The sequence below is a fragment of the Xyrauchen texanus genome, chromosome 19, assembly GCF_025860055.1.
Source record: "Xyrauchen texanus isolate HMW12.3.18 chromosome 19, RBS_HiC_50CHRs, whole genome shotgun sequence".
Taxonomy (NCBI): domain Eukaryota; kingdom Metazoa; phylum Chordata; class Actinopteri; order Cypriniformes; family Catostomidae; genus Xyrauchen; species Xyrauchen texanus.
Genome location: NC_068294.1, coordinates 1,598,512 through 1,625,827, shown reverse-complemented (window position 1 = coordinate 1,625,827; position 27,316 = coordinate 1,598,512). Strand labels below are relative to the sequence as shown.

The 27,316-nt window shown below is 40.7% G+C and overlaps 2 protein-coding genes across 3 annotated transcripts in view; one reads left to right on the top strand and one right to left on the bottom strand.

Moving 5' to 3' along the window:
• Positions 1 to 3,578: 3,578 nt before the first annotated feature.
• LOC127660257 (NADH dehydrogenase [ubiquinone] 1 alpha subcomplex subunit 4-like 2) overlaps positions 3,579 to 27,316 on the bottom strand; it is a 60,938-nt gene continuing 37,200 nt past the window's right edge. Inside the window, exon 5 of one of the 2 annotated variants that reach the window (XR_007972620.1) lies at positions 3,579 to 3,603. The gene's annotated coding sequence lies outside the window, so the exon portion shown is untranslated. Of the gene's footprint in view, positions 3,604 to 24,104; positions 24,177 to 27,316 lie in introns of those variants that run through there. The other variant, XR_007972619.1, reaches the window with a different exon arrangement.
• Positions 22,593 to 26,788, top strand: LOC127659526 (terminal nucleotidyltransferase 5C-like). Its single transcript, XM_052149382.1, has 3 exons — positions 22,593 to 24,405; positions 24,858 to 24,871; positions 26,187 to 26,788. The coding sequence occupies exons 1-3, from the start codon at positions 23,828 to 23,830 to the stop codon at positions 26,786 to 26,788; spliced, it is 1,194 nt and encodes a 397-aa protein (XP_052005342.1). The 5' UTR covers positions 22,593 to 23,827.

The following is a 27,316-nucleotide window of genomic DNA, read 5'->3' as shown; positions in this document are numbered from 1 at the left end:
AAATATCAACATTACAAAGTGTGTAATAGGTAAATTATGTGTAATAGGTAAAAAGTAAATAGTAATGGTGTAGACCAAATGTCTTTTACTTAATAAGTTGTAATGTTTTGTCCTTGTGTTTTAATGCATGGCTATGGAATGGATTGTGAAATTAAAAACTCAAATAATTATGCATATTTTTACCAAATTGCAAGTAATGGCTTGGGTAGTATCATACCAGTAGAACCTGACATCTTAGTAGTATCTCATCATACTGATAATTTATGGTGTTTATCAAGAAAGTGTCAGAGTTGTTTTGATCTGAACAGGGGTCCTGTAATTGCATAAAGCAGTTAGGGGGATTCCTAAGACAAAAGGGAAAACATATTCACAAAATTCTCATTGTAGCAGCTAAGCTACAAGTTTAGCTATAGCTGATAAAGGGTATGTTTTATGTGAGTATGAAAACATTTTGTTTTACTGAGGGTTTTGTGCAATAGACTGTACCCGAGTGTTTATAAATCTTTATATACTGTTGGTCATTCTGGATTCAGATGTTTGCTTGTGGGTAAACTTTAAGAGGAAAACATGACGTTAAAAAGTGCTCTTGTGAAAGAAATGGTTAAGGGTTATTCTAAACACTACTGTTGTGTATTAACATTTGTATTTGAATACTGTTAACTTTCATTTGATTGGCTGTGAGAGCAATAGTGTTTGTGATTGTCTGTTATAATAACAGATAAAAAGGGAGCATGCCTTCAAGTGTGTGCGCAGTATACCAAAAGCAATTTAAGTTGAAGTGTATGAGTTCCTAACTGACAAATCTGTTTGGTTAATCAGCAAATAAAGATCATCAATCCAAGACTATCCGCCATCGTATTATTGCGATAGTAAATACATGACAAGTTTGGCGATGAGGATGGGATTTTGATGTGTTGTATAACCAGTGGGTCGCTCCCACCCTGATCAGCTAAAAGAAAAAGCAAGCATGGCGCTCTACAGTACAGACACGGGATTAACGTTCGACGAAACGTCTGAAACGTTTGAAAACTACGAAGAAAGGCTTCTGCAGTTTCTGGTGGCCAACAAGATTGAATCTGACCGGTGGTGAGCGGTATTTTTGTCTGTGGTTGGTCCGAAAACCTTTGCACTGTTAAGAGATCTGATTGCACCGAGCAAGGTGAGCGAGACAGAATTCTCTGACTTATTGAAGGCATTAAGAGACTTTTATACACCAAAAAAGAATGTGTAGGCAGAAAGATTCACGTTCCGAAATCGTCGACAGCAAGCTGGAGAATCTTTTGGAGACTACATAGCTAGCTTAAAGGGGCTGGCCTGCACCTGCCAGCTTGGAGGAGCAGTTAAGAGATGAATTTGTGTGTGGCATAATTGATAAAGAACTGCGCCGAAAACTGTTAAATGCCGCAAGTGATGAAGGCCTGACATGGGCACGTATGCTGGAAATAGCGAACAATTTTGAGTGTACCACCAGTGGCATGCAGTCTATGCAGAAGGGGCTGCCCTCATCGTACCTGCGGACGGATCATCTAGGCATGCGTGGAGTGAAGCAGCATGAGTCCAGGGCTTTGCGACCGGAGTCAAGGAGCATCACCGGCCGAGAGTGCTACAGATGCCTTGGGAAAGGACATGGACCGAGCGACTGCAGGTTCAAAGAGTTCCAGTGTCGGGGATGCGGAAAAGCTGGTCATCTGGAACGGGCCTGTAAGAATAAGCGGGCCGATTTCAAATCAAAGGAGCAGCATCGGCCTACAGGAAAAATGACTGCTCGTTCTCTTCAATCGCGGAGCGGAAGTGAACTTCATGGACAGACAGGAGGATTCATTTTATGGAGCTGTGGCGTTGCCGACGGATGTTGCCGAAGAACGAACTGATTTGAGACTGCACAGCGTAACTACGGACTTATCCAGGTATGTGAAACCATTCAAGGTTATGGTGAGATGTAATGGGGTTAAAATGGTTATGGAGGTAGATACTGGGGCCGCGGTGTCGGTCATCTCTGAGAGCTTGTACTGGTCAAAATTCAGAAAGGTAAAATTGCAACCGTGTAATTTGAATTTGCGGACATACACTGATCAACCCCTTGAATTGTTGGGAAAAATTAATGTCCAAGTTCAAAATGGGGTGCAAGATTTAAAACTAAATTTGTTAGTGTTGCAAGGAAAAGGGCCAGCTCTTATGGGTCGCGATTGGATCAGGGTGCTAAATTTGGATTGGTCTCGAGTGAATCACATACGCGATCCGGTTCAGAAAATCTGTGAAAACCACAAAGCCGTGTTTAGTTCCAAATTAGGTTGCGCAAATGGGGTAACCGCCAAATTGAGAGTTTCGCCTGAGGCAAAACCGAACTTTTGCAAAGCGAGGCCGGTGCCTTACGCCTTACGGGAGGCCGTCGATAAGAAATTCCCAAAACAGGATGGCTCAGTTCGCATATGTGCCGATTATAAGGTGATGATCAATCCGTGGCTAGACATTGATCAGTACCCTATACCCAAAACGCAGGATTTGTTCTCTACTCTAGCTGGGGGAAAACATTTCACCAAACTGGATTTGACCCAAGAGTACACTCAACTGAAAATGGATGACGAAAGTAAGCCTTTCCTCACCGTTAATACGCAGAGGGGAATATACGTGTACTATCGTTTACCATACGGGTCGCTAGTGCGCTGTCAATCTTCCAGCGTACCATGGATACGGTCTTGCAAGGATTAGAGGGTGTTGTGTGCTATCTTGATGATATTTTAATAACCGGAAAAGACACCAACGAGCATTTGAAAAATTTGAGCAATGTTTTGAGACGTCTAGAAGAACGCGGGCTTAGGCTAAACAAAGAAAAATTTTCTTTTTTTCAGAATAGCATAACGTACCTCGGACATGTCATCGATGCGGAAGGGTTGCACCCGATCCCGGAGAAAACTGAAGCCATTGATAAAGCCAACGTGCCTAAAAATGTCTCAGAGTTGAGATCATTCCTGGCCATGCAGAATTATTATGGTAAATTTATACCAAATTTGTCAAGTGAAATTAAACCACTCAATGAGTTGCTTCACAAAGATGCTGATTGGAAATGGACAGAAAAATGTCAAAGTGCATTTGAACACACCAAATCAAGGCTGTCTTCGGCGCCGGTGCTGACCCATTACGACCCTAAATTGCCTGTGATCTTAGCTTGTGATGCATCACCATATGGGGTTGGGGCAGTAATTTCACACCAATTTCCAGATGGTACAGAAAAGCCCATTTCATATGCCTCGCGCACACTAACAAAGACTGAAGTTAACTATTCGCAGATCGAAAAAGAGGCTCTGAGTATTATTTTTGGGGTGACTAAATTTAATGACTACTTGTATGGGCGCACATTTAGGCTATACACAGATCACAAACTGTTAGTCAAGATATTTGGACCAAAGACAGGCGTACCAACCTTGGCTGCAGCGAGACTGCAGAGATGGTCACTGATTTTAGCTGCGTATCAATATGACATCACATATAAACCCTCCCTGCAACACAGTAACGCTGACACTTTGTCATGCTTACCTCTGACTGTTGAGAGTAATGAGAGTAAACTATGATTCCGAGTTTCCTTTTTGGATAGTGTTCCAATATCTGCACAAGAAATAGCAAAACAGACAAAATTGTGTATATTAATTTATGTGTAAGTATATGTCAGTTCTCTTCAGTTATTTAAGCATTGTGGTCTTCAGCAGTTCTGAACCTGTTTTGTATTTATTTTTATAATTTATTTTTATATTTGTTTAACTAAATGTAATTATAGATTAAGATGTAGTTCTGCTTTTTTACACAACCTCTGCTTTGGCAATATTGTATTATATACATTCATGCCAATAAAGCCCCATTGAATTGAACTGTGCCTTGAATGTCGTATCATTTAACAATTTAGACTTCGTCCTGAACATTGACTTTCCAAGTAAATGAAAAGTACAAATGGTATTATTTTAAGTTTTTTTTATTTCTCTCTTACGTTGTAAAATGCCACGTTTTTGAATGGCATGTAAAATGTAAAAACAATCACTCAATCTACATTGTTTCACTGGATCTGTTGCTATTTTAATGATTTAAAAAACAAAGCACTGACCATTTAAAGTGTGAGCTTGTACATTTTGAATTAGTTATAAACAGTCACAGCTATGCAGTGTTATTATGTGCCTAGAGAGTCTTTCAAATAAAAAAACAGAAAAAAAAACTTGAGAGAGAAGAGCGCTTATGAAAGTGAAAGAGATTTATAGTAAAAAATGACTTAATTATTGATCTGTTTCTCACCACTTCTCATTTACTTACATTGAATGGAACAACAGAGCTGAGATATTCTTCTAAACGTCTTCATTCAATTTCTGCAGAAGAAAGTTATACACATCTGGGACTGCATGAGGGTGAGGAAATGATCAAATATCCCTTAACATTCACTTTTTTTTACAATGCATAAAATTAAGTCTTAGGACAAAGTGAAAATCTTAGTGAATGCCGTATGTGGAATAATGACATGGAGAGCTTAAACAAATTTTCAAGTAATTGCTCATATTTAATATTTTTGGAGTGATCTTGTTTTATTGTTATCATCGAGTTCCAGTCTTGGTTCAAGGTTCGGCCTTTCTCAAGACAACATCAAAGTTTGTTTTGACAAACTTTTTTTTCTAGTTCTGAAGTACTATGCAAAGAATGTCTCACATTCGCCCATTTCCACGCCATTTGTCCAAATCTTCTGAAACTTGGTGTACATGCCTCATTTCTCATGGGGAACAAAAAAGCCTCAAGGACCCATAACTTCCGCCATGGTGAAAATTTGCGATGGCAAAACTCTTCTCCTGAACCGTAGCTCCAATTGACTTGAAATTTGGTACACATGTGTAAAATTGAAGTCTTTGAAAATGTTACATAGGAAAAATGAATACGATACAAAATGGCTGAAAGGGGCGTGTTTAAGTAAATGTTAACATTTAAACAATATATACGTGTCAATAAATCAAATGTAATTTTGTCTGATGGTTTTTCAAATCTAATATTCTTCAAGATGATATCACTCTGAAGTACTATGCAAAGAACGGCCCACTTTTTCCTTTAGGGGGCGCTACAGGCCATGCCCAAAAATACAATTTTCTGGTCAAAAATGTTCTAATTTGGTACATTGATACTACAGGCCAACGGTAACCCCTAAACCAATAATGGCCAACAGAGGCCATACCGTAAAGAGCCATTTTTTGGTCAAAATTTTTTGAATTGTGTACATTGATACTACAAGCCAACAGGAAACCTAAGGTCCGGTATGATGGATTTTCCTGTACACTGAAAATGTTTAGATTAGGATTCAGACAGAAATACATGTTTTTTGGATTCATCCATTGAGAGGGTTTAACCCCAACCCTCTACTGATAGCCCATAACCCCAACCCTCTAAATCATTTAAAATCTACATTTTTAAATGATTTGCCATTTTGAGGAGGAATCACATTGCTGCTTGCAGCTATATTTATTATTATTATTATTATTATTAATACTTTTTTTGTATTTTTCTGAGACTAAAATTTCAACAGCCTTACCTCCAAGAGCTTTAATGCTACAAGTACCAAACTCGCCGCAGACCTGGGGACTGTTCTGAAGTTTGCTGGTATGTCTTTTTTATCTGATGCAACTTAAGCTTTTTATATAAATGACGATCAAAAATGTAAAAAATCCCATCGATTTACAATGGCTGAGCAAAAGTGCCCCCTCTACTGGATAAATACAGTCTACAAGTAAAATCCCATTCACTTACATTGGCTGAGCAAAGAGGCTCCCTCTACTGGAGTAACTCTGTCTACCAAATGCACTTCTACTGGAGCAATCTCTCTAATGGAGCATTTCAGTCTCCTAGTGGGTGGAGCTCCAGACTTAGAAGCCAGACGAATTTTGCATGCGTCTGAACGAAGGTATGTCAATTGTGTGTTTTATTGCTTTCCAGTTTGAACATTCAAGCGATTTTACTCTATTCAACTCAACAAAGGCAAAACAACTCAAATACATTTTTTCGAGCAGTTTGTGTAACACAGCGAGCCGCATCGCGTCTAACGCACGCACCCCAATAAGATTACGATTTCGCTTCTTGCGTTTGAACGGACAATTTCATACAACAAAATACATGATCTATTATGTCTCAAGTGAACAAACAGTTGATAAAGCAATCGGGTATCAATATATTGAATTCTGGCTTCATTGCAGGGACCAACGCAGGTGCTGCTGTGATGTCCTGTTAGATTTTTCTCTCGAAATAGCAAAAACAACTTAAACAAAATACTGCGTTATTTTGGCCATATAGATACATGTAAGACATCGTTACAAACTATAAAAGGTGTACTTTTATTTGTGTACACTTACAGAAACTTATAACACAAACAGAAACTTATAACACAAACATGAAGCATATGTCTAAAGAAAGTAGGGATGGGCAGATCGATCCTAACGTATCAATTCTTCCGAGAATGATGTATCCGGGTTGTCTCTGACAACATGCGATCAGCGAGGCAAGATCATTTTTGCTCGCATCTTCACAAAGGTTTGTCTGTTGTACAAAATGTTTGCCAGTTTGAACATTCAATCGATTTTACACTATTCAACTCAACAAATGGCAAAACAACTCAAATAAATGTTTGCGAGCAGTTTGTGTGACACAGCGAGCCGCGTCGTGTCTAACGCACGCACCCCGATGAGAGATCGCTTTCATACAATAAAATGTCAAAATACATGATATATTGGGGAGTCTGTTATGTCTCAAGTGAACATAAACAGTTGAGAAAGAAATCTGGTATAATTATATTCAATTCTGGCATTATTCCAGGTTATTAACAGGTCTCTGTCTTCGCGAGCCTCTTTCTGAAACGCGTCACAAAAATCAAGTGAACCAAATCAACCATTCACGCAGTCTGTATTTTATCATCTCACACCCAAAAAAATGAGGGCGTGAGAGATGAAACTGATGTTGCTCAGCTTCACTTGACAGCGCGGGATCACGGAAGATGCATCGAGAACAGATAAACTACTTGAATTAGTGCTTCAGGTTCAATATCATCACACGTTTAATACACAATAATAAACACAATTAATCTCTGAAATGAGTACAGATGCAACAGCATGGAAATGAACGAAAATAATGATACTTCACAGTTCTCAAAAGATTAAACTGAACTGTGCCTTGAATGTCGTATCATGCGATAAAACCCTCTTAAAGAGACAGTACCCATTTAGCCTTCGTCCTGAACATTGACTTTCCAAGTAAATGAAAAGTACAAATGGTATTATTTTAAGTTTTTTTTATTTCTCTCTTACGTTGTAAAATGCCACGTTTTTGAATGGCATGTAAAATGTAAAAACAATCACTCAATCTCCATTTTTTCACTGGATCTGTTGCTATTTTAATGATTTAAAAAACAAAGCACTGACCATTTAAAGTGTGAGCTTTTACGTTTTGAAATAGTTATATTTAAAGACTAGATAGTCTTTCAAATAAAATTAGTTTACCCCAAAATGATATTTCTCTCATCATTTACTCACCCTCTTTCTATCCCCGATGTGTATTTCTTTCTTTCTTCTGCTGAACACAAATTAAGTTTTTTAGGATATCTCAGCCCTGTTGGTCCTTTCAATGCACTTGAATGGTGATCAGAACTCAGAAGGTACAAAAATCACATAAATGCAACATAAAAGTAACCCATAACACTCCAGTGGTTTAATCCATACTTTCAGAAGTGATATTATAGGTGTGGGTGTGAAAAAGATCAATAGTATATATTGTATATATGTAGTAAATATAGTATGTATGTGTGTGTATATATATATATATATATATATATATATATATATATATTTATTTATTTTTTGCTTATGTAAATCACACAAAAAAAAACAGAAAAAGAACTTAAAGAGAGAATAGCGCTTATGAAAGTGAAAGTAGATATTTATAGTAAAAAATTACTTAATTATTGATCTGTTTCTCACCACTTCTCATTTACTTAAGTTGGACCAACAGAGCTGAGATATTCTTCTAAACATCTTCATTCAATTTCTGCAGAAGAAGTCATACACATCTGGAACTGCATGAGGGAATGATCAAATATCCCTTTAACATTCACTTGTTTAGGACAAAGTGAAAATCTTAGTGAATGCCGTATGTGAAATAATGACATGGAGAGCTTAAACAATTTTCAAGTAATTGCACATATTTCATGTTTTTTAAGTGATCTTGTTTTATTGTTATCATCGAGTTCCAGTCTTGGTTCAAGGTTCGGCCTTTCTCAAGACAACATCAAAGTTTGTTTTGGCAAACTTTTTTTTCTAGTTCTGAAGTACTATGCAAAGAATGTCTCACATTCGCCCATGGGGGGCGATACAGGCCACGCCCAAAAGTCCCATTTTCAAAATGATTTCATTTCCAGTTCTTCTGAAACTTGGTGTACATGCCTCATTTCTCATGGGGAACAAAAAGCCTCAAGGACCCATAATTTCCACCATGATAGATTTTCCTGTACAGTGAAAATTTGGGAAAACCTAAAGATCTTCTTCTCCTAAACCATAGCTCCAATTGACTTGAAATTTGGTACCCATGTGTAGTGTAATGGTGGCAGCTCCCAGGAAACACAATTTAAATCAAATAAATTGATCTAAAAGTTTTTTCGGGTGCCAGACAGGAGTAAGCCTGTCAATATACAAAATGATGCCACGGATAAGCTCTAAAAGCAACCAGCTACATACATACATACAAATAAATTTTCAAAATAGTAAGGCAAGAGTAAGAGATTTCAAGTTCATGTTCTGGTTATATTTTTCTAAACAAAAATCAACATATTACATGTACCTTTTTAGACCTTGACTTAAACACTTGCAGAAAAGGGAAACAACAAAAACCAAACAAAACAATGAAATAAATAAATAAAAAGGTATGGCAGAGGATCCGCTCCAATCCCGCATTTAATTTGGTAATTCAAGGGTCCAGATCTCATCAACAACCATAAAAAACAAAGATGAAAAGGGAAAATACAAACAATGTTATATTCGAGAATTATTCACTACTAGAAATGAAAAGAAAGAAGAAAAAAAAAACCTTAATACTCACACAAATATTGACAAGTTGCAAGAATCAATGTATTGGCGAAAGTGGCGCTGGTGTTTGTGTGTGTGTGCGTGTATGTGTGAAGCAAGCCACACAGCCGAACCGCTACTCTTGAGAATTAGGGGTCACAGCTTTGATCGGGGAATCGCAAGTAACGTTTACCAGGAAAGTGAAGATTTCTGGGCTGAATTCCTTCAGCTCTTGAGTTTACCCATGCTCTGCACTGGAATTCGAAGCTCGAGCACGAGTCCTCGGAACACTCCCGAAATCGCTCCAGCCCTAAACACAGCGTGCGCTCAGCTGATGAGACGGCGTCTTTCTCCACTCAGGTATTCGCTTTGCACTATTTCTCCTTCTTACTTCCTACCCCCTCTCCTTTGATGACTCCACCTTATATACACACGTGACTATTAACTCCCATCCGTTAATTACGGTCGTATTTTCTCCGAGGGGCAGCAACAACAAAAGCTTGTTTGTTTTGTTTGTTCAGCTCTGCCACAGTAGAATGGATATCTTTTACATACAACACAAAATGGCTGAAAGGGGCATATTTATGTAAATGTCTACATTGCCTCAATATATATGTCATTAAATCAAATGTCATTTTGACTGATGGTTTTTCAAACCTAAAATTTTTCAAGATGACATCACTCAGAAGTAAGGTGCAAAGAATGGCCCACATTCGCCCTTAGGGGGCGCTACAGGCCATGCCCAAAATTCCCATTTTCTGGTCAAAAATTTTCTAATTTGGTACATTGATACTACAGGCCAGCAGGAGACCCCACACCAAGAATGGCCTTAGGGGGCACTACAAGCCATGCCCAAATGTCCTATTTTCAAAGTGATGGCATTTCCAACCCATTTATTATATTCTTCTGAAATTTAATGTACATACCTCATTTCTCATTGGGAACAGAAAAACCTCAAGGATCCATAAGGTCTGGCATGATGGATTTTCCTGTGACTCAATATTTTTCATTTAAGATTCAGACAGAAAGACATGTTTTTTTATTCCTCCATTGGGAGGGTTTAACCCCAACCCTCTACTGATCAATTTTAAATTATTTGCCATTTTGAGGAGGAATCTGCATTGCTGCTTGCAGCTATATATTTTTTTGCTTTTGACCTGAAAACCTTCAACTTGTGACTGATGTTTAAGTCCATATTCAATGTGCTATTGTGGGTTTTGGAGAGCATTGATTTTGTGTATTGGTGGTTTATGAACTATTTACCATGTTTGTGTGTGTGTGTGTGTGTGTGTGTGTGTGTGTGTGTGTGTGTGTGCATGCGTGTGTGTCTAGATATGGTAACAAAGAAAGCAAAATGGCAGACTAAATTCGAAATGAAGGACCAGGTCCAACATGGAGGACTAGATCAAAAGGGTGGAGCCAAAGATCATTTGAATGTGGAAGCAAAGAAGAAAAGAAAGATGGCTGGATAATTTCCAGAGCAGTGGAGCTGATGTCATGTTAGGTTGGAAATGAGCAGGCACACAAAGGAACTGAAGAAACAGGTGGGAACTGAAGAACCAGCCTGAGTCGGACATAAACCGCGGCACCTCTCACTCCGGGAATATTAGTGAGAGAGAGAGAGAGAGCAAGAGAGTGCGTACAAAGAGGTGCATGAAATCTAATTGAGGGTGACCGCTCGTAACAGCGGGACTGAATTACTAGTTCAGATCACTCAAAAAAACAAAATTTCACCCAAAAATGATAATCTCCCAAATCAAAACAGCAAGCGATCAGAGTTAAACATAAAAATTATACTCAAAACATCAGAATTTAGAATCAAATATAAGATTTAGTTTCGCAAGTAAAATCACAGTTTCTAAACTAAATCTGCCCTGATATCAAGCCTTACTTGAGAAATCCTGTGTGATTTCAGCACGGTTGTCCGTTCGAATTCCTGTAGCATTGAACTGTCAGGAGAAACATCTGGATTGGTCCTTTGTCTTATGCTCTTTTTGTCAGCAAAAAGACGTGTGTTTTATTCCTCGGGTCTGGTGATGGAGAGAAATGCAGGGGATAGTCAACACTGATAGAAAACGAGTGAGAAGGGAAGCTGGTTGCCTTGTCCATTTTCAAAATAAATTCACAGTTGTCTTACAGTGAAAAAATTATGAACCGGTTATTATTATTATACTACAAGACTGGAACAAATCGAAGTTAATTTTACTCTACCGTGGCCAAATGGTGAGGTTAGAAAAATGTGGTCTCTTTGTTCTTTGTCCCAAAAGGAGGGAAAACGCCAAGTATGTGCCCAAAAACAGATGTATATCAGCAGCTGGAGCTAGCTCAGAGAGACCGAGCTACATCTGTCTGCTGGTTTTATTGACAAGATGACATCATCGGTCATAGGCCGCTTTCAACCAATGGAATTTGAGACTGGGTCCATGGGCGGGACTTCACATCCAGCTGTGAAACCGTGAAGGACCCTGGGAAAATTAGTTCAAAGTCTCTCATTTGATTATAGAATGAAGGACCATGCGGTTTCCACTGCCATTTTGATTGGGCCAAGGCCCTACAGCATGTAAATATTTTGCGGCCATCCTTAAGTAGCTATTCTTAATTTTTCGTTGATGTAAGAGTGTCTTGCATTCCATGAATCGTTCACGTTTCTCTCTTGTTGAATTCACAAAATCTGGGAACAAGAAAATGATGTGATTCTTCCAAGAAAGCTTTCCTTTGCTCCTCGCCTCGCGCAACACGAGATCTTTATCGGATGATCTCAGAAATGTGGCCAGAATTGATCAGGGTCTGTCTCCTTCAGCTGATCTGTGAGCCAGGACCCTGTGAGCTAGCTCGATTTCCAGTTTGTGGCCTGTGATGTCGAGTAGACTCGGAAAGAGCTTGTTTAGGAATTTCACCATATCTACCAAGTGCCTATGCTTGAAACATACATAATATTCACTGGAATGCTTATGTGAGTGCATGTCTTTTAAAGAGTCTAAGGAAAAAAATATGTATCAAATCCAGACACAATGAATTTCCTTTTGGTGGTCAACTTCTAGTACAACGTCTAATCAACGTTAAATAAATTAGTCAATTTCTCAAGAGGTAGTCATCCATTTTATTACAACAGATAAGGAGGTTATGCTATAGCTAATCATGCTATTTAGTCATGCTATAGCTAAATGATGCACCTGGTGGGCTAGAAATGTCCAGAAATGTAACCAAATCAAAGTAGCACTGGGATGACAAGCCTGTCTGGGCTTTCACATCAGAGATCTTCCCATGAAGTGGGTAGAAAGGGAGGGGTTGATTGATGGTTGGGATTGCATCTCTACATCAGGAGCAAGAGATGGATGAGTCACAACTGGCTGATATAACATTCAGTGCTACCACAGCACTGCAGCGCCTGTCCAGCATCCTCCAGCTAACCGCCAGTAAAACTACCCACACACATGCATTTGTGTGGACAAAAATATATCCATACTGTTTTCCAGCAAAGGAGGATACATGTTTTCATATAATAAATCTGACAATCTTCTATCAAATACATACCGATCATGTAAAGAGCCAGAGGGAGGGAAATTAAGTGGGGACCATTCATGGTTTTCAAAAGGCTGTTATTTTATATTGGTGCCGTAATAATTATTACATTATAACAAACATGTGTATATCCATTTGTTGATGTGCACATTTTCGTTGATAAGAGCTTAAATGTGGATAAAAAAATGCTTGCTTGGAGACCAAATCTTCCACCAGATCTTTCATCCCAGGCTTTTAATAATGCGCATCTCTATTTATTTAATAGGCCATCTGATTTAAATTAATATATCTATAGGCTGTCGTCAGTTTAGAACGGACATCTCGGAGGTAATGTCGTTACTGCCCAACAGCATAACATGCACATACGTGTGCGAGCACTTGACATCTGTTAACTCGCGCTCTCAGGGCTTTTGATATGCACCATTGTTGTGGCTGCGCGCTACGTGGTCTACCTTAAAACTCTGACGCCAGGTCGCCATGGAAACTGCTTTACGCTCTGGGATCTGAGAGAGCAGACAGTGTGCTATATTTAAGTTTCAGAACCATAATCAGCCTGAACAGCGACCGCGCAGTCTCGCCGCTCTAACGCTTTGGATTTCAACCTAACGAACACTAAAACATCGAGCAAATGACCCAATCACAGTCGGATTAACTCTCTGGAAATCAACATTGACGCGCCACTCTGACGTTTGTGCTCATCGTGATTATTGGTGAGTTGAAGAAGTCCAATCTTTGCGAGGACTTTAAATGTCCATGCAACAGGACTAGATAGATACTTTTTAAATTCACTATGTAATAATAAAAAAGGAAAATGCTTTAGGTGATGACTCGATCAGTGTCCAATTATCACGACTGTACGCTTTCATTCCAAAAGTTTGCAACACCTCTGAATAATGAAGGACTGGTAACGCAGCTCCATAATGTATAGAAAGAACAATGATCTGGAGATATAGTGAATACATTAGGATAGCCATGACGACGCCATGCATTATTGGCATTACTAATATTTATTGTACAAACTGTTATTCACTAACCCCATATAGCCTATATACATATGAGGATATCCCTCAGAGATTTTAATTGATGGTTGGTTTAGCTTTGTTTATGTGGATATATTCATACTTTAAAATCTTGCGGGGAGTTGAGGCTGTCATGCGGACTTGCACACGTCATATTGTTTAAACTTTTGAACAGTCCATAGCAAAACAATTAGTCTGTGTGCAGCGATAAATACTGAAAGATAATTATCTATTTTAGCACAAGACAGACAGATATGATATGTCAATATACAATTTAGTTTATAACGTACAAAACGGGTTGAAATACATAAGACATTTATCCATTAACCGGACTGTAGTGTTTTCTGGAATCTGCTTGCGTATATCTGTGAATGAGTCAATGACTCACACCGGTTTATTTGCGGGAGAGTGCGCGCGAGTGGGGTGGGGGAGGAAAATATCATCCTGCATCGTCACAGCTCTGTCCATATCCATTAATCTTTGTTTGTGGAAAGATGGTACCATAAAACACTGATAAAACTCGTTTGCTGAAACTTAGAACCATTCGGAAAGTTGGTGAGAATTCACTTTATTTCCGTCCTTCAAATTGAACTGCCATGTCGTGTCGTTAATGATATACGGCCATCCTTTAAACAAAAGATGAGAGAGAATGTTTTCCTAAATAATACAGATATTTAGTATAATATGTTGTTCTTAATTAATTATCTGACCATTATCAGTCAAAGAACAGAGAATAGTCGAATTAAATTAAGTTTTATTTGCTTTGTGTAATTGCGGAATTGGAGTAAGTTTAGTTGTTTTAACGTTGTACTATTACCAGGCAGTCATTTGAAACTATGACTGAATGATGGTTTAACTCTGAACTTTTCGTTGAAGATTGTATTAGCCTACAGGTTAATTTACATATAATTCAAGTTTATGATAACAGAAAGCGAAATTTTCCACATCGCATATCCTAGGATTATCACAAATCCAGATGGAATTTTTATTATCCTCACCACAAACATGTAACTTCAAGGTTTTAAACAGGTAAAACAGCAGTAGGCCTAGTGCTTTTGATTATGCCTCTGTTTTTACATGTTTTTGTAAGTGCATAGCTTTTATTTTATTTATTTTTTACTTGGCATCATATGCAATGTGCCTCTGGATCTACACAAGCATTCATTTATATAGATTTGTTTTGTACACTTGAATATAAGTAAAATCATGCATGCATGTGGATTTGATTTTCTACTCCCTCCAGTACATGTAAATTGTTTTTTTTAAGTAAAGAGGATGTAATGATTAATTCATTCTGTTGGGAGTGAGTCATGGTTATCAGCTCTGGTAGAAAGCCAATAAATAGCCACTGTTCACTGATCTAATATGCCACCTTTATATGGAATGCTGAAATAATTTTGGCTGTTATCATAAATGGTGTTCTATCGGGAAGACACGCAGGCTTGAGTGAAATTTGAGATGCCATTTATTTGATAGATGTAAAACGGGAGGTGATGTCTCTCTCTTTGGCGTAGGCCCCGTCCGGCAGTCTGAGGGAGTTGTACGCGGAACTGTCATGTCCTGCCGGAGATAGGTGGCAGGGGCAAGGAGCCAACCCCCAAAAAGTGAGAAAGTAGTATACTACCCCCAAAAGAGATGATCCAGTTTGGTACGAACCAGGTCTTGTGTTGGGCGTTCATTCTGGAAGAGGAATTAAGAGATGCGAGCATCAGAATTTGATGTGAAATTTGCAATACCTCTGGCGTTGTTGTGTGAAGCCTTTGCGATGGGAAAGCATTTTTTATTATTTTATTCTCGAGTTTTATTTCATCCCTGTGCATTTCCTCTGTCCTCGAGTGTGATTTTGGGCACTCCGTCGAGAGCCCCTGGTTGAGCAGAATCTTTGCTTTAGGCCGGCATTGCTGTGCAGTGTCTTTGTTGAAAGATAAACGACATTTGATATGAACCCTCCGGCGAGGGAAAGTTGTTTGAGGTATCTTTGCCGAAGGGGACAACGTGTGTAGAGCCATACGATAATGGCGACGTTGCGTGCAGTCCCTTCGTTGAAAGACATTTGGTATGAAAACCTTCCGGTGAGGGAAAAGTTGTTTGAGGTATCTTTGCCGAAGGGGACAATGTGCGTAGAGCCATACAATAATGGCGACATTGCGTGCGGTCCCTTTGTTGAAAGAGCCACCAACCACCACCAGATATGCATGAGAACTTATGGCTGATGGGGAGTTGGGCTTGTTTGATGATTTGGGTCAAGTTGACCATTTCAGGTACGATTGGGGAGAGCAGCGGCCGAGCATCTTCATTGTAGATTCCAGTATACCTCGAAGGGTGCCCGTCAAGTTGGTCTGTGGAACTCCTGCGAAGCGAGGGAGGGGGTCAGAGACTACGTTGAAAAACCCGGGAATGTGTCTGGCTGGGATGATGAAGTTACAGGAAATGCTCTGCCATGTCAGACGTCTCATAGGGGACATGATGGTTCGAGGAGGGCCAGACTTTATTGACTGTAGTATGACTGCGGAATTGTTGCATGACTACGATGCATTTGAGTTTCTGGAGGGAACCCATATGACGCTGGACGTGATGATGGGTGTGGAATACGAAAGGCCTATTTTAAACTTCTTTTGTAGATGTAGCTTGCTGTGTAATCGCGGAACAGTGGTTCTGGGAATGTATTTCCTATTTCTGAACTCAGACATATATTTTACCCCATATAGGGTAAAGAACCATTTCATTGGAGGGTAGAGGGGAAGGTTGTTTGCTGGACCGTATGATGAACTGCTGTACGACGAGGAAGGATTTGAAGCTTGGGTCTCTGTGTTATTTCTTTCTTCCCTCCGCTGAGCCGCATCAAGACTGGGATTGTAGATCGAGAACATTTGTTAAATACATTCAATTATGAAATATCTAGCAATGGGATTACTTACAAAAGAGTAAAAAACTACTTCTGGAGCGTAGGAAGCTATATTGAAGAAAGTATAATTCTGGCCATTCCCCTGTGAACCATGGTCCCAGACGGCAACCCCTGAATCCTATGGAGGGAGCCATGTCCGAGAAATAGGGGCGTGTCATCCGGAGATTCTTGCCAGCCATCATCGATTGGTGGGTAGGAGAGGCCGTCTATGGAATGAGCTAGTGTGAGGCGGCGGAAAAAATGGCGGAGTGGCCTTGAGGAATGATAAGCATGGCAAAATTGAGGTGGCCTGATAGGGCTGGAGATTGCATTAGGAGACCCAAACTGACCAGGGAACGATGTGAAAATAGACCTGATCCTGTCATGTTTCTTTAGGGGGGAAGCTTGCATGGTTAGAGAATGTGTGTGATGTCTAGAATTCTAGAGACGTGGCTCGTTGTGGGTTGTTTTTTTCCTCTCTCGCTCTCTCTCTCTCTCTCTCTCTCCTCCCTCTTATTCCTCGAGCTGGAGCAAATACGGTGAGAAGAATAATGTCTCAGCTTCATGAGAGTTTAGTTGTTGGCTGTAAAAGGAACATAGGAGTCTTTATGTACTCCCGGCATAGAGCCCTGATGATGCAGTGGACAGTTTAGTTTTTGAAGGTGGTGTGCCCCATAACATACAAAAATGTATGCATGTTTGTGCAAATCATCTTGCACGAGACTGCTTTGTGAATGTGTGTTGATATGAATCGGGATCTTCAAGAATGTGATTCTCGAGCATGGATCAGTTCCAGCTGTTCATGTCCCACCTTTACGACCTGAAGATGCAGTATCGCACTTTATATTTTGTGAATATTTGCAAATCTCCTTCCGAATGTGCTTGATAGCTGATTCGACGGCTGAAGTGCCAAGTTACCATTGTCTCTGACATATTCCGGAGACCAGATACACACACGCCTAAACATGTATGGCTGAATTCCGGCATTTACACTGCCGATCATATTGGTTCTGAATATTTGTTGCTGTAGTGGTCTGACCACGATAAGTGAATGATTTGTGAAGACATGCCAATGAATTTCTGCTCTTTGATGATGCCTGAATGATAATAAAATGAAAGTATGCCATGAGATGGGAATTACTTGCTGTATGACCTGATCATAGCGAAATGCCTTACGCTGGTGGTAGATAATCTGATGAATAGGGGAAGCGGTGCGGAGCCTACCGCTAGGTGTCAGAGGTGCGCCGCAACAGTGGTGCTAGCGATGAGAACATGGAAGTACGTCTGGAGTAAGAAAATGCTGCATTTTATGGATTGCGTAAATGCGCCCTTGGAGGCGCTCTGGGAACCTCATCGAATGTTGTACCGAACGAAGAAAATTCTTTCACAAGGCTTGGTGAAGGCTATATTCCCGTTGATACGTATTTGTTTGCACTCGGGAGTGACGTCACTCTGCTTACGTTTAATATATTTGCATTCTGATATATGCATGCATGGATATGCGATTAATGTTAACAGATTATACGTCTTTTCAAAGGTCTAAGTGTTCGACGTTGATATCCGATCTCTGTTGCATGATAGCAGTCCTCCAGAAACAGAATGAGAGTCATAGAATGAGACTCATACTATGAGAGTGAATGCGCTGTTGACATGAAATACTGGCTTTTGATATTGATGCGAATGCATTATGATGATCAGGCAGCGTTGCAACTTCGTGATGAATAGGTAACATGGCAACAGATATGAAAATGACTTGGCTTATTTCTGATGGAAGCCGGCTGCTGCCTGAGTCGATGATTTTGCAGGATTCGCAGGGTGCGCGCTCCTTCCGCAATGCGATTGGGAGAGATCTCCTGAGTGAATGAGATATGGGTGAAGATCCGGGTTTGTTGGTTGTTTACTCCCCATGGGTTTGATGTTGGCAGAAGTTGAGATGAAGTGACGACGTCGTTGGAAAGGGAAGGCGGGTGTGATGAGGCACACATGTGCCAAACTTAAAGAACCACACTAAACCGTTTTGTGAGATTTTTTTGTTTGTTTTACTCTAGTTGCAGTCACATGAAAGGTGCACATTCCATGGTGACTGTTATCAAAGTGGAACATACAAGGTGAAGTTGAACAAACAATATTTTAATGTTAATGGGTATGTCGCTTTGTCTTACCGGTTCCTGGAGATGCCTAGTGGGAGGGGCCGCGAACAGGAGGAGTTGGTCTATTAAGAGTATTTATACCTAAACTCATGAAATGTGTAGTTAATAACTGATGAAGAGTTATGATTGGTCAGTTTGAAAATGGAGGAAGAGATTAAAACTATAAAAGAACAGATGAAATGGGTGAGAAGAAAAGAGAAAAGGGGCTGTTTAGTTGGATCAGTAGCCAATTGTGTAACTCATTTTTTCCATGAGTTTGTTTTTGTTTTTTTGTTTTTTTGAGTTGTACTATGAACAAATTTTGTTGGTTTGTGAGTTAAACTTGGATTTATGAAGGACACTTTGCTTTGGACTGTGTTGCACTTTTTGGAAGTTGTGGCACTGAATTAAATGAGAATTTTTCCACTGACATTTTTGAAGTTTTTCATTTTTTTGCTGCTTGTTTAGCCAACACACTGACCATCCTACAACAGCAGGCTTCCAGAGATGTGCTGTGCACTGGTTGTGGCCTGGAGAGGTTGAAATGAGTCTAGTTGCAGTGTTAGCACACCGAAACAGCAATGTGATAGATTGTGAGCGGACTTATAAAGCATTGGCTTACGTGCGATTGGCTAGGAGTTACCCAGCTAATGATGTGATGATGTACAACTGCTGGTCTTCCTGCTAGAACTACGCTCCACTTCCATTCTTGTGTGTTTTTTTTAAGTTGTTGTTTTTGTTGTTTGTTTTTTCTTAATTCTTGACAAGAAAAAAACTCTGTTGAGTGAACTTTTTATCAATGTAAATTAAAAACTGATCAAGTCTTAAATAAATCTATTTCAGCCCTTTTAATCTATAGGTTTATTTTTTAATTTTTTTGCTGATCACAATAATTGCAAAATGTTCCAAAGTCTTCTACCTCATCCAAAGATATGATGAGACACAGAAGACAAGCCTATATCAGGGCTTAGGCAAATAGTAAAATAAAGAATATGTATGTGAAATGAGTCTAAATGAAAGGTTTCAAATATATTTTATCAGCCAATAAGACTCAATCAGTATAGCTTTCATCACACCATATATAAATTATTGCTTAAAAACATAAGTTAATGATTGGGGAAACAAATTAAAATTAAGACATCTCCTAAAATATTACACATTGTAAAAAGAAAAGAAAGACAAATATTCTAGAGTTTTTATTTAGATTTGTTTCTTTTTTTGGTGCTGATAACAGTAAATGATCCCAACCTCACAAATAGGTAAAGAGCTGAAGTATTCTATATAAACATTACAATTATTTGCATGAGTCTTGCCAGATTTAAACATTTCGATTATTCATTATTGAACCCTAATCATTGTTGTTCCCTTTACAAAAAGCTTCACTATGAGTGAATGGCTATAGGGAACAATCCTAGTTGTGACCGAGCTGAAATAATGTGTGTAACACGTCAATGAACATTGACCGGAATTTATAGCCTCGGCTGATGTAATCATTAGATGCACCTGCGGCCAGGCTATAAATTGATACGTCACCAGGTGTCGTCAGAAACTCTTTTTTCAGAGCGATTCTGTTTCTGTGTGTTTTACAAACCCTGTCAAATCTTTATTTTCTCTGTTAGGAGTTAGAATTGATTAGGCAGTGTGCAGTGAACCTTTTTCTCTTTTATCTTCGGTTCAGAAAAAAAAAAAAATATATCTATATAATAAAAAAAGAAAAAAAAGAGAGAATGACTGAAAGCTGCAAACAATGCATCAGTTTTGCTCTGTTTGTTTGGGGGAAGAGCACGCTGCTCTCACGTTGCAGCAGGGCGGGTGAGAGCACTGCGATTTGCTTTAACAGGCAAAGTGCTTCGCGCTCGCCTCGCTTGCTTCCGGGAGATATATATGTATATATATATATATATTCTTCCCGTGTTCACATACCCTCGATGTCATTATATTCGACTATCGTGGGTGCTGAGGCACGGGGGTATTCAGTGATGCCGTCGGTTGGAGAGACGCTTGAGGGCTATCTCTCGCCGGGCTCTGCATTGTCACTTAAGAAGCCCTCTCTCCCCTCAAAGCCTTGTAGGACAACATCCACTTTAGTGGGAAGGGATTATCAAGCAGCAGGTCAGGCTGGTGCTGCTCTGCACACTGTGCTGTTTTACAGGCGTGCCAGGCTGACCTCCAGGACGACCTGAGTGTGGGTTCTGCGCTTGACGAGCAAGCCTCAGACCCGCCTCGGTCCTGTCTGAAGGGAGGCTCAAAAGCAAAGCATGGCGAGTCGTGCTCCTACTCCCAGGGATTGGGGACAGTCTCGCTGCCCTCGCCAGCCCCGAAGCAAGACCTCAGGACTATAATTTCTAGTAAGAGAAAACCCTGACGGTCCTAGATTAGGGGGTAGCTCCCCTCGGGACGGGGCGCAGGCTTCACTTCACCCCTCCCGGTACCCCCTCGAAGCCCCTCCATTCCCGCCACCTCTTGGTGTTTTGGGTTGCAGAGGCTTCCGTCAAAATTGGATGTTTCCGCTGTTTCTGCATTTTATTCAGGACGCGAAACACTCGACAACCCCTCAACAGGAAGTGTTAAAATCCTCAACAGGAAGTGTTAAAATCCAGCATGGAAACTTCTGCCAGATATATTCTTTTCTGTGGGTCTTATAAGGACGTCAGGATTTAATTCACTCGCTGCTTTTCCATGTTTCAACGGCGTGTTCTCACTACCGTAAACCGGATATCTTTTTTATGTAAAAAAAAAAAAACTCAATCTCCTGGGTAAAGGGGCCATGGTATGTGTTCCCCTTCCAGAGAGAGAGTTAGGTTATTACACTAAATACTTCCCGTTTCCCATGGAGTGTGAGGGGTGGTGTCTGGCTTAGATCTTAAAACTTGAACTGCCCATGGGTGTTCAAGTCCAAGATGATGCCTGTCAATACGGTTGTGTCTCAAGCCCTACAAATCGTTTGGCTGGTCACCATCATTCTTATGACGCACTTCTATACTTCATTTAGAAGTTCTGCCACAACATGGAAAGTTCCTGAGGTTCGCTTCCGGGGGCGAAGTCATCCAGTGTTAGGTTCTTTCACTCGGCATAGCCCTTTTTACCCGCACATTCACAATGCATGATGTAGCGCTGGCTCCTTGCGACTCCGGGGCATCTGCATTCTGAATTATGTAGACGACTGGCTGATCCTAGCGCAGTTCCAGGAACTGGCAATTCAGCACAGGGACATCGTCTTAGCTCATCTGTTTCTCTGGGGTTGAGGCTCAATGCCAAGAAAAGCATCCTCTCTCCCACTCTGAACTCCATACGATGCCCCGATAGACAGTGTTCTATCACAATGCGGGCACAACTGTCTCCTGCTAGGATTGAGTCCATTCAGATCACCCTGAGCAAAGTCAGGCTAGGTCAAGGTTGCACTGTTATCAGTATCAACGATTTCCAGGTCTCAGGGTGACCGCGTCCATGGTGATCCCTCTGGACCTTCTGCTCATGAGACCGTTTTTGTTGTGGCCCAAAGCCAGGGGATTTCTTCCAAGGGCCAAAACCCCTAGGCTAAAAAGGGTTATGTGCCTCAGGCTTCGTTCCCTTTCTATGTGGTTCAGACCCCGGTTTTCTGCCTTGGGTCCCAATAGGTGCATCTTGTTGTCACAGGCTGCTAACGACAGACGCCTCCCTGACGGGCGGGTTAGTGGCCTTAAGTGGTCATCCAGCTTAAGGGGATAGGAGGGTCGTCAGCTCGGTTGTCATAGTCACTGTCTCGGGTTGACGGCTGTATTTCTGGCCCTGAAATACCTCCTCCTTAGGCTGCCATGTCTTGGTGTGGGTTGAAAATACAGCGGTATCCTCTTACATAAATCATCAAGGAGACCCACGTTCTTATCAGCAGTATTTCTGATTCGTCGGATTCTCCTTAGGGCCCAGGGCAAGCTCCTGTCTCTCAGGTCAGTTATATCCCTGGATGCCCGTATGTGGGAGCAGATTTACTGCAAAGACAGAAAATACCAACGGGGGAGTTAAGAGCTCCACCCTAAGGTAGTAGTTGCCCAGAGTTCGCCAGCAAGGGTTTTTTATCTCTTATTGATAGCACCGCGCTGGCCGAACAGGGCTTGGTTCTCGGAGCTAATCTCTTCCCTCGACGGCTCGCCTTGGGCGATTCCGAACAGGAAGGATCTTCTATCTCAGGCACAGGGCAATATTTCATCCCTGCCCGAATTGTGGAATCTTTCATGTTTGGCCCCTAAGGGTACCAACTGAGGGACACAGGGCTTTCTCCTGAGGTTATCGAGACCTTTTTAAATGCCAGGATTTTTCCACTTGGAAGAAGTTTGGGTGAGATCTTAGGGCAGAAGAGGACCTCTTCGCCTCTATGAATAGCGCAATGTCTCCTCTACTTCTCCCTAAAATCACCCAGCCCCCTTGGGTCTGGACGTTAAGACACATACCCAGAATGCATCTGTATGCGTTTCTTTCCCCGGTTTCTCTGCTCCCGGGAGTCCTGCCTCCTTTTAATGGCGCTGCACTGGCCGAACAGGGTATGTTTGTCGGAGTTAATACCTGTCCTCGACGGCTCGCCTTGGGCGATTCTGAACAGGGAGAACCTTCTTATCCTTGGCCCGAATTGTGAAACCTTTCATGTCTGGCCCCTAAGGTAACCAAATGAGGTTCACAGGGTTTTCTCTTGAGGTTATCGAGACCATTTCAAGTGCTAGGGCTCCCTCCACTTGGAACTGATCTGGGTAGATTTTAAGAGGACCTCTTAGCCTCTGTTGATAGCGCAATGTCTCCTTTGTGATGCTGCAGGCTGGTCCTCTCCGCACACATTCATCAAAATGTAATGGTTTAGATGTTTATGCTACTCCGGGCTCTTATGCCCTTGAGTCGACATCTCAAGCTCATGTCTGAGACCTCTCACGTTTTTGTGAGTACACTGCACAACCGTAGGGGTCCGGACAGCCCCCAGGTTCTGCTAATTAAACATTGAAACATTTTCAAAAATATTTCAATAGAAGAAATCTCCCAAAAACATGAGTTGTGAAAATTAAGATGTGATCTAGAAGTTTTATACAGTGCATGCTATTTGTGTTTCTCAAAGCCTAATTTTTATTCCCGTCAAAAATAAAAATATAGCATTACTATGTATAAGGTCAATATAATAATACATTCAATAGCCTCTTTGCTTTAATCATCAACTTTGTCTCTCTCTGTATTCCCCCAGATCCAGTGAACATGACAGAGATTAAAGATGACCGCCGGTTTCACAAACTTACACAACAGCAGGTGGAGACTTTGGACCAGGTTCTTACAGAGGTCATTCCCATTCATGGTAGGGGCAATTTCCCAACCCTGGAAATCAAGCCCAAGGACATCATCCACGTGGTGAGAGACAGACTGATATTTAAGAATATCAAGGTGAGAGATGTCCGTCTCAATGGCTCAACAGCCAGTCATGTGCTGGTCAAAGAGAATGGCACCAGTTATAAAGACTTAGATATCATCTTTGGTGTGGAGCTTCCAAAACAGGAGGACTTCCAGATCATCAAGGAGGTGGTTCTAGGCTGTCTGCTGGACTTCCTACCTAAAGGAGTCAACAAAGATAAAATCACAGCTCTCACCATGAAAGAGGCTTATGTACAAAAAATGGTTAAAGTGTTCACTGAACATGACAGATGGAGTCTCATTTCCCTCTCAAACAATAGCGGGAAGAACGTGGAGCTCAAGTTTGTCAACTCTCTACGACGACAGTTTGAATTCAGTGTAGACTCCTTCCAGATCATCCTGGACAGCATGCTACAATCCTATTTGGAGTCTGAAAAGAGGGAGTTTATGGAACAGAAAGAGAAAGAGCAGAACTATACTTCGGCTCAAAGACTTGGGATTCAGTCATCCCCAACGGACGAGCCATCCCTCAGCACTGTTGACTTGGGACATCACAGGGAAACTGACATTGACATGTCCTGCGAAACCGATAACATGCAGAGTTTCTGTGACTGTGAGAGTAACATGAATGTGAGTCAGGAGGAACAGTCAAAATATTCAGAACGAGGACCAGCTCTTGAAACAGTTGAAAAACATTTAGGGACAGAGCTGGTTAAAACTAAAACTGAGTCTTTGGAGCAATTATCAGAGCATGAACATACTGAAACTGTGACTCTTCTTACAGAGACATTACTAGAGGTACATACAAATAAAACAGGCATTGACTCAGGGGAAAACAATGAACTGGTAACAGTAAAAAGTGATACTATGTCTGTTATAGAGACAAATGCTTCAGTTGAAACATATATTCCTACAACAGATACTACAAAAACTGAATACTTGTTAGATATAAAGTCAGTTAATGCCCAACAATGGCTAGAAATGGTACATACAGACTTCTCATGTCTTTCAACAACTGGGACCTTTGGTGAGCGATACACATTCCAACCTGCTCCCATAACATTTCTTACACAAACAGCATTAGAATCATATGATGTTTATCCTCTTCCACCCCCTGCTAAGAAAAACAGCCGAAGTTCACAAATGGTCATTCTCAAGCATTCCTCACCAAAACCTCCTCGGAAAATGTGTAAAAAGACAACTCCTGTAACACGTTCACCTGAAAAGTCAGTGTCAAATTATTTAGAAGTTACATCATGTCAGGTTTTGAATCCACCTAAAGCTAACCCAAAGGAATCATTACCTATGCAGGTCAAAGTGACAGGTCTTTTGACAAAAGGCTTTGTGTCTTTTTCTGAGGCTCTGGATAATTCAGTGTCAAAGAAACTAGCCATTTCTACCAGAGCCTTTACTGTTACTGCTCCTGAGAATGATGTACATTCAGAAGAGATATTATCCATAAGCCTATCACCAAAGGAAAGCGCTCAAACTCAAGTACAGAGCTCAGAGCCAGAGGCTGGTGAAGCTACCCACATCCCTATTCTAACCCCTATGACCAATACCAATAACCTCCCGAAAGATCAAGACCAGCCTTTGACTGAGAGTGTCCAGACCGCACAGTGTACGGCAACGGCACCTCTAATTCATGTAAATTCACAGCCTTTACTTCAGGCAAATGATAGTTTTGTCAGCCTGACAAATTCTACTCAACCTTCAGAACCTGTCACTAACATTACAAATTGTCCCTCTCAAATATTTAGTTCATTGTCTGCAAACTATACTATTGATTCACAAGTGGAAGGGACCAGTTCTTCATGCTCTGAACATGTACAATCACCCCAAATTCACATATACCCCTGTATCCCCTCTTCAGACTCAGGAACCTCCTGTGACATGTCCACTTCACCAAAGGTTCAAGGCCTCACAGTATCTACACCACATTTTACAAAGCCACTAGAACCTTCCATATCTTCAACAGCAAGCATTAAGTCACACAGAATCTCAGAACCTCTTTTAGAACTTACAGCTAGTTGTCTGGATGTCATGGAGTTCTCTGAAGTATCATTTGAAATTCTAGAACCTCCTAAAATACTTCAGCAGGTTTTGGAACCTTTTGCAGTATCATCAAATATGTTAGAAACTTCTATGCCCTCAGAAAGCCAGGCAGCGATTTATGAGAGTTCAGAAACCTTGGCTTCAGACACTAAAGAGCTCTCACTGTCTTCAATAGAACTGCCTTGCATTACAGTGATGGCTGAGAGCATGTATGGTGACTTTGAGCAGGCTATGGACCACCTCCGTTACCGGCTAATAGCAACACACAATCCTGAAGAAATCAGGGGTGGAGGCTTGCTCAAGTACATTAATCTAATTGTCCGGGACTTCAAGCCTGCTAGTGAAACTGAAATTAAAACACTTGAGCGCTACATGTGTTCACGCTTCTTTATTGACTTCCCTGATGTGAATGAGCAGCAGCGCAAGATTGAATCATACCTGCGCAACCATTTCATTGGAGAGGAGAAGAGCAAATACGATTACTTAATGACACTTCGAAGAGTAGTCAACGAGAGCACCGTGTGCCTGATGGGACATGAGCGCCGTCAGACCCTCAACATGATAACCATTCTAGCACTCAAAGTTCTGGGTGAGCAGAACATCATCCCAAATGCAAACAATGTAACCTGCTACTACCAGCCTGCACCATATATGGCAGACCACAACTTCAACAACTATTACATTGCAAATGGCCAGTCCCCACTTATATACCACCCCTACCCCCTACACATACACATGCAGACAGGACTAGTTTAGCTCTATATACAGGAAAAAATCCGAGTCTTGCCACCTGAAATGTCCACCACAAACCAACTATCCTTGAGCATGAGTGAACATCCCATGACTGAACTGAAAAAAACAAACAAACAAAAAAAAAAAACAGTCTGAGTATGTTAAACTTAGATAAAGAAAAATGTCAGCCAAGAACTGATAGTGGTATTGCCTTTTAATACAAATCTGGTGAAAAACATAAAAATTTGATTGATAATGTTTTATTGTGGTATTGGTACAGTTGACTGTCAGTGGGAATTACATGTAAAAACAATGAAGCCATTGCACCAGCAGCATTAAGGCAAGTAGAAAACAAATGTGTCAGATGAACCGAAAACTGTTGAAAAATGAGGATGAACAATGGGAAGATCAATGGTAAAAAAAAAAAATTCAGAAAAGATAGTTACTATAAAAGAGTTGAGAAGAAACTATTTGGCTAGGCTTTCTCTAAGTTGCTTGTAGGAAGGCCTAAAAAATAATAATTTTAAAAGGTCAGTGTTTTGAAAATTTTAA

What these genes read in the sequence shown, in the direction of transcription:
- LOC127659526 (XM_052149382.1), top strand. Translation starts at nt 23,828, where the DNA reads ATGACAGAGATTAAAGATGACCGCCGGTTTCACAAACTTACACAACAG.